The sequence below is a fragment of the Pelodiscus sinensis genome, chromosome 10 (genome assembly GCF_052426305.1).
Source record: "Pelodiscus sinensis isolate ZL-2025 chromosome 10, ASM5242630v1, whole genome shotgun sequence".
Classification (NCBI taxonomy): domain Eukaryota; kingdom Metazoa; phylum Chordata; order Testudines; family Trionychidae; genus Pelodiscus; species Pelodiscus sinensis.
This window is the reverse complement of record NC_143061.1, coordinates 50802691-50818067: the sequence shown is the minus strand read 5'-3', so window position 1 is coordinate 50818067 and position 15377 is coordinate 50802691. Positions and strand designations below refer to the sequence as shown.

Below are 15377 nucleotides of genomic sequence, written 5' to 3'. Positions count from 1 at the left end.
TGATTTTTTTGTTAATTTTTACGCAAATTACATTCTGTATCCATACAAAAACAACTTTTTCTGACAAACTGTACATATAGAAACAAATTTCCATCTGGACGTGAACTGAAATCTGTGGAGGTGCTCCATGTCTCACAGCACTAAAAAAAATTCCAGCTTTTATCTTTACAAAACAATGCAGGTAAAAGGTGAAGAGAAAGAGGTGGAGAGGATGAAATAGAAAGCCAGCTACCATGTTGCTGCTAGCAGCAGTCACTTGATCTAGGAGAAGATCCTTGTTAGGAACTTATGCACATTCGGTTATCTCAGGTAAGAGTCCAGATGTGTGGAGATACAGAAGTACTTTGTCTTCAGTCCACAACAGGTGTCATTTAAATACTGTCCAATAAGAAGTAGGCAGGACCTAATCATAACCTCTTCTATCGGCCCCTTCCACCACCACCTCTGGATGCTCCTCTCCTAGACTGGCCAGAGTTCATGTTACTTCCTCTTCCCCAGTTACTTCCACTCCTTCCTCCTCTGGCAGGGTTATTGCCTCCTGCAGGGCCTCCAAAACCTTCATCTCTATGGAATCCATCATGGTCTCCATCCAAAGAGCTGGACCTCCCAGACTTCGGCACTCTCTGTGAAGGTCCCGAGCTTCCCCGTCCTAAAAGAGGAGATTATTAGTTTTTCATTTTATTAGTTTAGCCATCCTCAGGCTTTTGAGAGGAGCCCCACACTTATCCATGTGTTTGGGCTCAAATCACCTACGATACAATCTCACAGATTATACAGAATGTAAAGTCGACATAATGGCCTCAAATTTAAATCTCTTCCCCAGCACATAATATTTCCTACCACATACAGATTTCATATCGATATGACAGTCCTTGAGAGGGAAAGCTAACAAGGCAATTCTTTGGAGCTAAGGTACTGCCACACCTGATTGGTCAGCAAGAACCTTTTTAAATGAGGCACTAGGAAATGGGGGTGCACAGGCTCAAATACTCGAGGCTAAGCTGTTCAAATCAAGATTCTTTCACTTGGAAACAGTCTATTTTGATCCTATGTTGCATAATAATTCTAAATAGAGTGTGGCCTAAACCAGTAACATCTCAACTACTAGGGGGTGTAATGAAGGGAATCAAGAATACTTCCACGGAAGGAAGTTTATCCTTTAGCCAGTTCTAACAGGGCATAGTTGAGAGATGCTATATTTTACTTCAGACCATGAGCATGATCTGCATTTGCTCTTGTTCCCAGGAAAGAGGACTGTTTCTCACAGCTCACTTTATGACACTAAATGCAACAGAAAAACAGGACTCTTCCCCAAAACAGCAGAGATAGTAATTTGAGGGGAAAATGCATTGCCTACCTATCATCTTAGCTAATGCATAACTAAATATTTTTGTTCTACTTTAACAAAAACAACTTTTGAGTGAAAAAGCATGCTCGGTTCTGTACAAAACTGGAAGACATGGATTCCTGTGTCAAAGAGTTTACAATCGGTGTTAGATAAATGATCCTCCCATCCCAGTATCAATGGCAGCAGGGCCCACAACATTTGAAAATGCATTACTCAAATTTCCTTTATTAAACTTTTTGCCACTGCTCTAATAACCATGATGATAGGACTACAATTTCATGGTTAGTTTGGCTTGATTGATACAGATTCTAAATCTTAGTTCTGCTCTAGCACTTTAGCTGCATGACGAATTCTGCAGAAGTGCACCCTGTGAAAACAATATGAAGCTACGTGAAGTTTTCAGTATCAGCACTTACCTTTGCCTCTCTCTTCTGGAGGCCCACCCGGGGCGTCTATTTCTCTGTGATCAGATGTCCCTGGTCCATCATGCCAGGGACGTTTGCGTGGTGGCAGTGAGGCCATGTCCATACCCTGAAGTGAGGAAGAACGCTCTCTGCTGGCAGGAGACTGTCCATCATGAGGAGGGTGATCCGGACGGGAACCTGATCATGATGAAAAAAACAAGTTTGTGAGTAACACACAACTGATGACCACAAAACAACCCCAAACAAACAACCTGTTCTAGTCTCGTAACTGTTCTTTGAGATGGATTGTTCGTGTCCATTCCAATCAGGTGTGTAAGCGTTGTGTGCACAACAGCTGGAAGATTTTAGCAGTATCAGTTTGCGTGCCCCTGGAGTAGCACCTTTATGGTGCCCACTGTAGGGCTCTGTTGACCGGCTCCCCCTCCGTTCCTTCTTGCCAGCTACTCCAACAGCTGTGTAGGAGAGTGGGTACTGCAGTGGACATAACACATCTCAAAGAACAACAGATACAAGAAGATGAGTAACTATTTTTAATTCTTCAAATGCATGGTCATGTTCATTCCAATCAGCTGACTGCTAAGCCTAAATTCAGAAGGTGGGGTCAGAGTTATCCACTGATTGAAGTGCTGCTCTACCAAAGGCCACCGCCTCCTCTCTGGCCTGCTGGGTAATGGTACAACGTACAATGAAAGTAGGTCCGTAGAACCACTGCTCTGCATATTTCCTGGGTGGGAACCAGTGCCAGGAATGCAGCTAAAGAAGCCTGGACTCTGGTGGAGTACACAGCGAGTGGAGGGGCAGGTGCCTCTGCCAGGGTGTAGCACTCATGGATACAGCAAGAAAAGCAGAGATGGCAGCCAAGTGAACCTTTACTGACATGGGCAGTCCCCGCTGCTTGTGATGGAGAAGGTAGCCCACAAGTGGTAGAGATGAGCATCAGAGATGAATGATCTTGCACCAACCAGACTGAAAATCTCTTCTACTTGGCAAGATAGGTAGCTCTGTGTGGAAGGTTTCCTACTGCCAAGGAGGATTTGTCTAATCATCAGGATCAGCCATGGAGCTTCTAAGCTGTGAGGTGCAACAACTAGAAGTTTGAGTGCTGGAGACAGACACAATTCTGAGTTATCAAGTCCAGAAAGAGCAGTCAGGTGACCAGGGCTTCCCCAGACATGTCTAGCAGCACTGTGTACCAGAGTTGATGGGGCCAAGCTGGAGCTATCAATATTACCACCACTTCATCTCTCTGCATCTTGATGAGCACCTTGTGAATGAGAGGGGTGGGCAAGAATACATATAGGAGGTTACCTCAGGGAGAAAGAGTAATGTGTCCACTCTGAAGCCTGGATTGCGATTCAGGAAGGAGCACAACTGCTGGCACTTCCTGGTGTGTTGTATGGCAAGGAGATCTACCTAGGAGTTTGACACATCCAGGCATAGGGACTATTTGTGGTTGTGGAACAACCTGATGGGATAGTCTATTAACTCACTCTGTAGCCCCAGAAGGCTCAATCTAGGTGTACTAAATGCTCTCCACCAGAGGTGGGCAAAGATTTTTGCAGGGGAGCCACTCCAAGAATTTTGGTAAGTGGTCATGGGCTGCACTATTATATTAATGGTGGGAGTGCAGGGTCTGGGAGGGAGTTCTGACCCAGAGCAGGGAGCTGGGGTGCAGCAGGAGGTGCAAGCTGCAGGCTTTGCTCCTTGCCAGGAAGCACTTACCATAAACAGCTCCCAGCTGGTGGTGTAGTGAGACACTTAGGCAGGCTGCCTCTCTGCCATGGTGACCCCACACCACTCAAAAGTGGTCAGCTGCTGCTGGCAAACTGTCTCTGGGCACCTCTTGAAGGGAGAGGCACAGCATGTCTTCATGCTCTGCTTATGCCTGCAAACACTGCCTCCTGCAGCTTCCATTGGCTGGTTTCCAGCCACCTTGCCTGGTAGAGCTGTGACAGGAGCAGGAATTTCTGCTCCTACTAGAGCATGATGACTCCGCTTCCAACTCTGAGGTTCCCCAGCTGTGACAACAACAGAGGAAGCGATCGGTGCTAAGTGGGGGATCAGAGTAGCTCCTCCACACAGGCCACAGTACTGGGGTTCGATGCACTAGGGATGATAGCCTCATCGCTGGCTTGCTCACAGAATGTATTGGGCAAGGAACAGGTGCTGGTGACTTTTCCCGCCTTGGAGGAGAGGGTGGGGCTATGCCAGGATGTCTGATGCCACCTCGAAAACTTCTTGTATGGTGGGCAGCTAGAGGCGCTCATGGCAGCGGACTAATGAGTGAGCAGTGCTGGTCTGGACTCTAGGAGACCCCTCTTGGGGCAAGAGCTGGTGGAAACCCCACCGAGTGGGCTCAAAACTCCTGGGACCTGGGAGGCCAACCTCTGTCTTTTATGGGACAGCTGCATGTAGGGTACATTAGATGCTGAACAACCTAGGAACATAAACAAAGTAGCATGATGTTGCTAATGGGGAATGACAGGAGGAGAGTGATCAATAGAGCTGTGGAATGAGAGATGAAAGAATGGATTTGTAAATTCCTGATTTAAGTCAGAGCTACACAAGAGTCATTACTAGCTAGTGTCTAAAGATTTCCATCACTGGAAATGAAGATTAGATGTTTTCTCAGTTTTAACAAATTAATTCAATATAACTTTGCAGTCTGTGTTCTTTTAACACAAGAACTAGGGGTCACCAAATGAAATTAATAGGTAGCAGGATTAAAAGAACAAAAGGAAGTATTTCTTCACATAAGGCACAGACAACCTGTGGAACTCCTTGCTAGAGGATGTTGTGAAGACCAGGACGTAAACAGGGTTAAAAAAAAAAAGCTGAATAAATTCAGGATAGCAAGGATGATGTCCTCAACCTTTGTTTGTCAGAACCTGGGAATGGGTGACGGGATGGATCTCTTGATGATTACCTGTTCTGTTCATTCCCTCGGGGGCACCTGACATTGGCCACTGACAGAAGACTGGATACTGGGCTAGAAGGACCTTTGGTATGGCCCGGAATGTCCATTCTTATGTTCTGTGCTATACAGAATGTGAAACTAGATTATTACAATTATCTCTATAAAGTAAACATAATACCTCAGTTTTTACCTGGTTCTCTGTTTCCATCCCAGGATTCTGGTTTCCGCCCTCCTTCAAAGCGGGGAAACTCATCTGGAGTGGGAAGTAGACCCTTTCGGCCTCCTGAAAAGCAAAAATACAGGACATGGTACACTGTACTCACTAATGATATTAACAACTTCTACTCTATTGCCACTTAAAAAACAACTAATGGTCTGGTAGCACTTTATAGACTAGCAAAACATGTAGATGGTATCATGAGCTTTCGTGGGCACAGCCCACTTCTTCAGATGTCTAGAGATTTGAGTTTAGGATGTGCACACCCAAAATAAATAAGGGGAGGGGAGGAAGGGGGCAGGAAACAAGGAGCAGAGGGACTGAAAATATAAAGGGAAAAACAAATAGGCAGAACTAGTAATCTATAAGCACTTAAAGATTGGATTCTTGTTTCCTGCCCCCTTCCTTTTTTCCCCCCTTTGATCCCTCTCCTTTCTCCCCTACTTATTTTGAGTGTGCACATCCTAACTCAAAACTCCGGTCATCTGAAGAAGTGGGCTGTGCCCATGAAAGCTCATACCACCACCTACATGTTTTGTTAGTCTATAAAGTGCTACCAAACCATTTGTTGTTGTTTAAGTTTATCCTGTACAGACTAACTTGGCTACCTCCTGAATCTTCTATTGTCACTGAATTTCACATGGATCTCAGTTGGAAGAATGTCCACTTACCTCTTGGAGTACCACGACCTCGTCCCCGACCACCATGATCTCTTCCTCTCGAGTTCTCATCTGTTGAGTTAAAATTGTCTTCTGGCACAAAGTCTTCTGGACCAGGAAAACCATCCCTTCCCCTTGGTCCCCGCCCCTCGTGTCTTGAGGGGGCTCCTCTTCTGAAGCTGCAAGAAAGAACATGGTACAAACATGGTTTTTAATGCAGAATTTAATCATGGATGAACTAAAGGGTCATCTTCAATTTAATTAAACTTGTGTCTGAAATGTTTACCTACTATTGCTACAATACCCACAATTATTAGCACTGGAAGTGATTGGGGGGGGGGGGGAGACTTCATGTTTATTTTGTGTTTATTCATTTTTATTGTTTCTCCTCTTCAGTTTCCTCCTGTGGTTTGTTCAGTCTTTCACATAGGAACAAGGGAGAGAAAAACTGACTAGACTTCAGGTAGATGGTGTCCATTTAATGAAAAGTGAAAGATCATTATGGTGGGTGTAAGGAGAGGCTCAAGTTCAGGGCCAATTGTTTTTTCCCCAAACTGGGATAAATTAAATTCCTTAAAATGTGATGTGCTGGCACTTGCATTTTTTAAAGTAATTTCCTTGGTAATGAAACCAAAATTAAAAATACAAGTAACAATAGAGAGTCATTCCATGGATGGATAGAAGAATTTTAATTCATGAATTTTATCCACTTTGGTTTCTTTTACTGGCATAAAATCATCTTAAATATATACAGCATCTTTTATTCCAAAGAGAGTCTATAAGATTTACAAATTTAGCAAGTTAATTCTGGAATGTAGCCCCCTCTGTGGTGATGGCAACTGTTTAACAGTGCACAACAATAAACTGTAACATGAACAGTTTATCCAGTTGAAATAATGGGGTGTTTAGTCTGGCAGAATACAGTTATCCAAAATCATTTTGGTCAGGGTAGAGAAGTAACACTTCCTTGTAAAATGTGAGGACCTGGTGTGATTGGGATCTCAGTTTACATGTTATCATAAAGAAGCACCAATCACTATGCTGAAATATTAATTCTGAATTTCTTCAAATTTCTTCTCCTACAGCACCACTTCTTATAAGAGCTAAAGTCTTGTAAACACCAACATTATCTACGGTCTACATTTGAGGTGATGTATATGAAAAACACTGTATCCTGGCACAAAGGTGCATGTAATGTTTCATAAAGTCTAAATACAATTCTAACAGAGTCTACCAGCTCAGTTTGTTGTAACTGTTTCTGTACACACAAGCTCAGAATAGGTTCTGTACTAGCATAAAATGGAAAATTTTGGTGACGCATTTATTCTAGATTCAATTAATTCTCACAATGCAGTTTCACAGTACTCGACCGCCCTGCTGTGACAGTTTGACAACTCACAGAACTGTCTCTGTCAACTTGTTAACACCCTCCCACCCCAGCCCAATTCTATACCAGCCCAATTCCAACTGCAGCCGAGGTGTACTCAGACTGTCTTGGCTTTGTGCAACAGCCCCTTCCCCCTCTCATTAAAGACACAGTGCATCCTATTACAAGCAAAGCTTTAAATACTTTTATTTAGGATTTAACAACAGTAACCTTATAATTACAAATTTTAAATATTTGTAACAGTAGTCATAACATCATACAATATTTTTAAACTTAGTGATACATGTTTTTAAATTAACACAATAGGTCTCCACCTACTGGAAAAGACAAACACAATACAGAGACGAGGAAGCTGAGCCTGGATAGGTACAGCAGTGGTTGAAGGAAGTGCTGTGCATGGACAATGAACTATTTTACATTAATTTAGATTATTAGGGTAGACAAACTGAACAGTTTCAGGAACCATTTAGCAATACTATTTAACCTTGAAACAGCACAGTTCTCTAATGCAGACCAACCCTGTGTGTTCTTTAGAAGGTTTCCCATTTAAATACTGGCTAGGTCTGAAGCTGTTTAGCTTGTGAGATCTTAAGATCACATAACACAAGGTCCTATGACCACCAGGATCAATGCCTCATTTCCTATTATTCAAGAAATTTAATGGACAAAGAATTCAGTTTGGTGTTCTATCATTACTCTTCTGGACACAATTATAGCCCCTAACTTGGGCTCATAAATATCCTTTTTCAAATCACAGTCACATATGGAACCCTGAACTGATAGAGGGTTCAATTCCTGTTTGACAGGTCTCAAATGTTCTTTCATGAGACATAGGGACTTAATTCACAGAAGTGCAGAATAAAAGGGGGGAAAACAGGCATGTCTTTGCTGCAGAAGCATCATGTTGATATGCTCAAGTGGAGTAGGAACAGGACAGGAGTGAAAGGACAGGAAATCAGAGAGAGAGAAACACATATATACCACTCATACATAATCGAACCATTTATGATGTTTAATCTCAAAACCAAGTGGAATGAGTGGTTTGGAATTCCTGGGACCATCCCATAAAATCTTCAGTATTTAATGTCTATTCAACCCCTCACTTGCTCAAATAATTTAAGTAATTTAATTAAGTTTGTTATGATGATTGTGTCTAATCAATCCACCTGTAAAAATATTCTCTTATTTTGATCCCTGGTACTGTGACAATAGAATCTTCCCCAATTCAAAGGTTAAACTTACAGGTCTGCAGTTTCCTGGACTCTTCTCTTGAGGCCTTTTTAAAATCAGAATGACACATTAAGTTCCTTCCCAGTCCACAGACCCTTACTTCCAACCAAGGATTAAAAACCCTAGCTACAACTATACTTAAATTTTGTCTGTCATCTCTTTCAGAATTCTGTGATTCAGACCATTCATCTCTGGAGTTTTCTGTTTTAGTTACTCTAATTTCTTTTAAAAGTGTTCAGAAGTTACCTTTATTTATTGTTCATTTCTTTTCATACTCCTCACACAATAGAAAGGTACATCTTACAAGTTAGGTAGCAAGTAGCTAACAGGAGAGCTGTACAGGTGTAAAGTAAAAGGGATCTAAGAAGTGATTTAAAAAGTCAACAAAAAGAGAGGACTGTACATTGTGATGACAGCAGTAAGTTTTTACAAATATATATATGTGAATATATACATATGAAGTAGCTTAGTGAGAGGTTTAAACTCTGGAAGCCAAATTCTGCTCTCATTTACACACTAGTGTAAATGTGGAGTAACTTCTGTCAGTGAAGTAAACAGGCTTTTAAGGAGTTACTCCTTATTTAGTGATTATCTAGAAGCAAAACTTTTCCCTTTGAGGTTTACTCAGGGCAACTTGGTGAGTGATGAGATGACTATTGATAGGAAACTAAATCATTTCTGATTGTTGTGTTTTACCTGATAGTGAGAAAAATGTGTCAGAAAAAGAAATAAGACTCCTAAGAGCAAAAACATGAGAAAATAGTCTTGACAGTCCAACAAAGGGCGTACCTATGCCCTCTGTACTTGATAGTAGATGCACTGTTCCTGCTTCCTAACTGTATATTATGTCTCACTCATGTTGTAGTTTGTGACTGGAGGCAAAGTATCAATCTCCATGTCTAGTGTACAAAAGTTTGTCACTTTAGCGTGGAAATCTCTGACCTTCCAGTTTCCTGTTCACTCTTGTCAATATGATCTCAAATCTTCGTCCTGCATCACCAGATCTTCTCTACAGATTTCCTCCCTTCTCTTTACTTACTGTATACAGGCACTGAAGCTGTTGTGTGCAATGATTTTTTCAAGTTCTCTTCTATTACTGAATTTTATGGATTCTACACTCAGGTAACATTAGAGTTTTCATTTCCTTATTGGTTTCCAGTTTATAAATCTGAAACAAATAGACTCCTTATGAAAAGGAAACCAGGGAGGAAGATCCCCTCCTGTTACCTTTACCCAAAAGCACTGAATGAACTTACTCTTACCTTTCATCCCGTCTTCCCCGGAATCGTGCATCTTCAGGTTCACGTGGGTATCTCTCATCAGAAGGTCTCCGTCCTTCCCAAGGCCCAGGAGGGCCACGATTTGGACCCCCTCCCTCAAAGTCCCTGTGATCAGGGGGAAAGGGAGGCCCGGGGCCACCTCGTCTCCATTTCTCATCTTGTAGCAGTGGGCCTCCTCGCCCCTCAAATTCACGCAACCGGTGGCCAAATCGCTTGTCTGGATGAAAATCATCTGGTCGATCAAAGTCATCATGAAAATCCGGGTGAGGTCCTCGTCTATCAGGCAGGCCCCTGTTGTCCCTACCATCACCCCATTCCTGGCCACCTCGGAATGGTCCTCTCTCAGGACCATGATCTGGACCACCACTGTTTTGGTCATGCCTTCTTTCTGAGAGAGGACCCATGTGATGGTTTGGTGGGCCACGGTTGTCACCTGAAGTGAAAGACATAGCAGATTTCTGTGATGTTTTCAAAAACATTCCAGGGAATTCTCTAGTTTTTACAATTCTATGAAAACACATATTGAAACACTAACAAAGAGGAGTCCTGGGGCACCTTAGAAACGAACAGAACATGGCTAGTCTTCTGAAACATTAACACATTAAGTCATTTGTTGGGAGGGTTTCCACCACATTCTTGCCAGAGTCCCAAGTTTAACCCCCTATATGCATCTACCCCACACACTATGCTAGGGCCTCAGACATCTAGAGGTGTCTCACTGGACAGGACTCTTTTTGGAGAGTTACTTAAGATGTTTCATTACCTTTATTAGGGCCAGGTCCCTGGTTGTGAGGGGCAAGACGCCCTTGTCCTCCCTGCTGCCCCAGTCCTGGTATCAATGGTGGGGGACCTGGGTTCTGACCTTCCTGCAAAACACAAGAGGCCATGTGGTTTCCATGCATCATACGCATTAACCCTCAAAATTACAGTAAGAGGACAGTAACAAATATGATAAATATCACATACAGGGGACATCTTCATAGTTCTCCAAATGCTAAATAGTGCAGCATGCATGGATCTTGTCACCATTTGATTCTAACATGTACTATTGAGTAATCAAATGAGGCTACTTGTGAAGTAGTGTGTGCCATTCAATGTGAATGGGGGAGGTGAATAACAAGTGAGAATGAATATGCAGAATTTATACCTTCTGTTGGTTTGAAATCAAATTTAAAACTGAAATTGTCTTTAAGCTGATATTAAACATGTTCTAGGTTCAAAAAATTCAACCATTTTAAGCAAAAAGGAAGATAAACTCTACAAATGAAGTATAAAAATAGAATTAGGAAGGCCAAAAAGGACTCTGAAGATCAGCTAGCCAAAAACTCAAAAATAGAAAAAAAAATTAAGTACATCAGAAGCAGGAAGCCTTCCAAACAACCAGTGGGGCCACTGGTTGATTGAGATGGTAAAGGAACACTCAAAGATAAGGTCATTGCAGAAAAACTAAATGAATTCTTTGCATTGATCTTCATGGTTGAGAATGAGAGGAAGATTCCCAAACCTGAGTCATTCTTTTTAGGTGACAAATCTGAGGAACTGTCCCAGATTAAGGTGTCATTAGAGGAGGTTTTGGAACAATCTGATAAACTGAACAATATCAAGGTCACCAGGATCAGCTGGCATTCACCCATGAGTTCTAAAACAACTTGAATGTGAAATTGTGAAACTACTAATTGTGGTTTGTAACCTATCCTTTAAATCAGCTTCTGTACCAAATGACTGGAGGATAGCTAAAGTAATGCCAATTTTTTAAAAAGGCTCTAGAGATGATCCTGGCAATTACAGGCAAGTAAGTCTAACTGCAGTACCAGGCAAATTGGTTGAAACTATAGCTAAGAAAACAATTGTCAGACACATTGATTAACATACATTTTTGTTGGGAAAAGTCAACATGGTTTCTATAAAGAGAAATCACGCCTCAACTATCTACTAGAAGTCTTTGAGAGGATGAGCAAGCATGTTGACAAGGGGGATCCAGCAGATACAGTGTACTTAGATTTCCAGAAAGCCTTTTACAAGGTCCCTCACCAAAGGCACTAAAGGAAAGTAGGTTGCCATAGGATAAGAAGGAAGGTCCTCTCATGGACTGATAACTGGTTAAAATACAGGAAACAAAGGGTAGCAACAAATTATCAGTTTTCAACTTACTAGTGAGGTCCCATTGGGGTGTGTACTGGGACTAATCCTATTCAACATATTCCTAAATGATCTGGAGAAAGTGGTAAACACTGAAATGGCAAAATCTGCAGATGATACTAAGCTGCTCAAGATAGTTAAGTCCAAAACAAACTATGAAGAACTTCAAAGGGATCTCAAAACAAGGTGATTAGGCAACAAAATGGCAAGTTTTCTGAATTCTTTTCTCTGAGACTTCCAGTTTTCAAGAGTTCAGTGTGAGGACACTCATGTCTTAATTAGATAACAGATTTATTTTGAGGTTAAATATTTTCTTGCCAGACATTAATTCTATATCAGTATTGGTAATCCTTCCTTTTCTATCTTTAGTATGCCTGTTCCAAGCTATGTGTTTGTTTTCATCAACTCACAGGTATGGAGTGCTTCATTATTTTGCAACTGCACTTGCCCTTCAGAACCCCCAGCTCTTGCTAATGAAGGTTCAAACTGTGTAACTGCAATATTCAACATATCCCTCCTACACGCCAAACCCTTTCCACATTATGCTGACTCAGACATACCTGATTGAATGGGACACGAGGCCCATCACCAAGCAGAGGAGTTTTCTGCTGCTGGAAAGGTAGTGGGCCCTGAGGAGGATGTGATCCCCTTGAAGGATTCTGCTGCCCCGGAGGTCCCGATGGTCCTTGCATACCTCCTTGAGGCCCTACTAAAGAGTTCTTTGGAGGCCCTTGCTGGCCTTGTGCACCTGGTGGACCACGTAATTCCTGTGGAGGTCCTAACATTGAACCTTGAGGTGGGGGTCCCTGCAGGCCCCTCATCTCCTGGGGACCATGTCCAAGTAAACCTCCCTGCATGTGAGGTCCTCTCATTTCTTGTGGATGACCCATCATCATCCCTTGTGGAGCAGGTCCCTGATTATCACGGGGCCCTGGTGGACCCTGCATCCCTCTTGGATTAAGTCCCATCAAAGGCCCTTGAGATATAGGGCCCTGTATGCCTTGAGATCCTGGGCCCCCTTGCATTCCATGAGGAAGAGGAGGCCCTTGCATTCCTCTAGGACCAGGTGGCCCCTGCATTCCTTGACCACCAGGGGGACCTTGGGGACCTTGAGGACCTAAGTGACCTTGTGGCCCTAAATGAGTCTGAGACCCAGGTGGGCCTTGTGGTCCTAGGTGACCTTGTGGTCCAGAATTACCCTGTGGACCGGGTGGCCCTTGAGGCCCCATGGGCCCATGAGGTCCAGGATGTCTCTGCATTCCTTGATGCCCATGTAGATCCTGAGGCCTTGGCAATCCTTGTGGAGGTCCCTGGGGACCTGCAGGTCCTTGTGGTCCCATGAAGCCTTGAGGACCTCCAGATCCTTGGTGTAATGGAGGACCTTGGGGTCCCATTTGTCCCTGGGGTCCTCCAGGTCTGAATTGTCCCTGTGGACCAGGAGGTCCCATCTGAGGCATATTCAATGGCATCTGCTGAGGTGGAATAGGTTGCTGAAATCCTTGAGGCATCTGTGACATTGGGCCTTGTCCTGGAAAAGGCTGGGGTCCATGCAGAGGGCCTCCTGGAGGTGGTGCCTGCTGCTGGACTTGTTCAGCTTGCTTTTGTGCAAGTCTCTCAATCTTCAGTTGCTGTCAGTAAACAAATACAAATATGTTTTAAAAGGTTGCACGTACATGAATGTAGAACTCCTGGAAAGCAGATGTAATCATTTCATGCTTGGGAGCAAGGCAACTCTGAACAAATCTTTAACACTTAATCTGACTGACAGAAATACAATTAAAAAGAACTAGAACTCAAAGACAAAGTTAACTGATATGCTGCCATCTCAACATCAGTGTCACAATAAGCCAAACTCACAGTTTGGTGGTCAAGTTCAGTATTTACTTGCTTTTATTTAATTTTAATTTATTCCATCAATGCTTTTAAAAGCAGGGCTCGCTGAGCGGTGGCGAGTCCCACTCGCCAGCTGCACAGTTCTGCGCTCTGCGCGGGCTCTTCTGGGGTGTAACCTACTCGCCATGGGTTAGTAGATTATATTGTTTGTTGAGCCCTGCTTTTAAGTATACTCACCACCCAGAAGTGTTTGTTACTTTAATAATTTATGATGAATTGCACCATATATTTCAACTATATTTTGCTTTCTTCTCTCCAGTGATTAACTTTGCTTTCCCACACTTCCTCTTTTTGTCGTTCACCCAAGCAGTCCCTCCGGTATTTGCTGCAGTTTAACTTTCCTAACATACCTCCAAGAGCTGTGGATTGGTGTACTGAAGTGTTGCCATTTCCTGCTCGATCTCTGCCTGTGTCTTTTTTTTCTCCTCCAGTTTAATATCCTCCTTTCTGTCAATCAGCAGCTCAGGTGGAGCAGGGATAGGGACCTTATTCTGCATCCAAGCCTATAATGGAAATGGAGATATAAAATCAAAACATCAACTATTTTAGGTAGTAACCTGGGATTGGAGGGATTTAGCCAAATATTTTATTCTCAAATGTTCATCAATGGAACTGGTCTGGTGTATTAATCCACACTGGATACTGATCTATAGAAGGTGACAGGCTAGAATTTGAACTGTTGTATAAAATACAGGCTATTGATAGTTGGGCTAAAATCAGTTTTAGTCTGATGTATCATTGTGTATCATGTACTTACCTGTTGAAACTGTGCTGGGATCGGTTTTGCATAGGGCACTTTTTTCTGTGGCACTTTCTTTTGGTCCTTCTGCATTACCTCTTCCATTCCCCAATCCAACCCTGGGATTGTCATCTCAATTTCATTTGACTCATCTTTCCCTTGAACATGAGGAGGAGGAGCAGCACAGTCAGCATATCAAGGAGGATGGAAAAATCTTGTTAGTTTTCTGAGTCAATCTTTACTTAAACAAGGGGACCAAGAAACCCTATTAATTACATGCACTATGCAGAATGTTGGAGAAGTGCAATGTGAAAGAAATACATAGCTGTTTAGTGGCCTCTCCCCAAATCCCCAACAACAGATGAGAAATATGAGAAAGAGCAACCAGCAGCTGAACAGTTTTTGAAAATGAGCCTGCGTACATAATTTCTCCCTCTTACCCATCTGCTCTTGCTCCATGGCAAGCTTCAGTTGCTCAGGTATTCCCATCCCAGGAATTACTGCAAGGCTGTTGGGTTCAAGGTCATCTAGAGGTGGAAAACCAACAGATTGATTTAAGCAATGATTTTAGAAGAGAAATGTTTTTCTTTTAAGTTGTTTTATTATTTGGTACAATTTTGTACCAAGTTAGCTTCCCTACATATTTCATATATTCTGGGGCACACTTTTTCCCCATTCATGAACTGAAAAATATTAAAACAATTTCTTAAAAATTCAGAGATGGAAAACCACCCAAAAGACTACAACAAATGTCCTTTCAGCAAAGCCGCTTCTGTGAAAGAGACGGGGGAAAGAAACGTGCTTTCCAATACCATTCCTTGTTATACTATAATAAATATAGATAAAAGGAAAAATTAATGAGAAATTTTGATCTAAAAAAATCTGGGACACGATATAATCAATTATCTGCAGGAAAGAAACAGACAAACTCATGGGACAAGTATGGACATGGGCAACTCTGAAAGACCTGACATTGCCAAGGAAAAGCCTCAAAAGAGGGAAAAGACTTAAGATAAAAGAATTTTGAGTCCAGTTCAATCATTTAAAAGGTTTTCCTGTGCTCTGTAGCTCAGGACTGTGGGAGATCTTGAAGTCACATGCTGAAGTTTTCAGGAGGCAGAACAAACTGGGGATTTTCCCAGA

At 42.5% G+C, this 15377-nt stretch overlaps 1 protein-coding gene across 4 annotated transcripts in view; it reads right to left on the bottom strand.

Moving 5' to 3' along the window:
* Positions 1-15377, bottom strand: part of WDR33 (WD repeat domain 33) — a 90523-nt gene continuing 75146 nt past the window's right edge. For 2 of the 4 annotated variants that reach the window (XM_075937448.2, XM_075937447.2), the window contains 10 exons: positions 14675-14761; positions 14253-14392; positions 13846-13998; positions 12163-13230; positions 10227-10329; positions 9446-9896; positions 5579-5745; positions 4881-4973; positions 1765-1950; positions 1-649 (listed from right to left, as the gene is read on the bottom strand). In XM_075937448.2, the coding sequence (XP_075793563.1) occupies positions 420-649; positions 1765-1950; positions 4881-4973; positions 5579-5745; positions 9446-9896; positions 10227-10329; positions 12163-13230; positions 13846-13998; positions 14253-14392; positions 14675-14761 (2678 nt within the window). In that variant the 3' untranslated portion in view covers positions 1-419. Of the gene's footprint in view, positions 650-1764; positions 1951-4868; positions 4974-5578; positions 5746-7060; positions 9352-9445; positions 9897-10226; positions 10330-12162; positions 13231-13845; positions 13999-14252; positions 14393-14674; positions 14762-15377 lie in introns of those variants that run through there. The other 2 variants (XM_075937449.2, XM_075937450.2) reach the window with 2 other exon arrangements.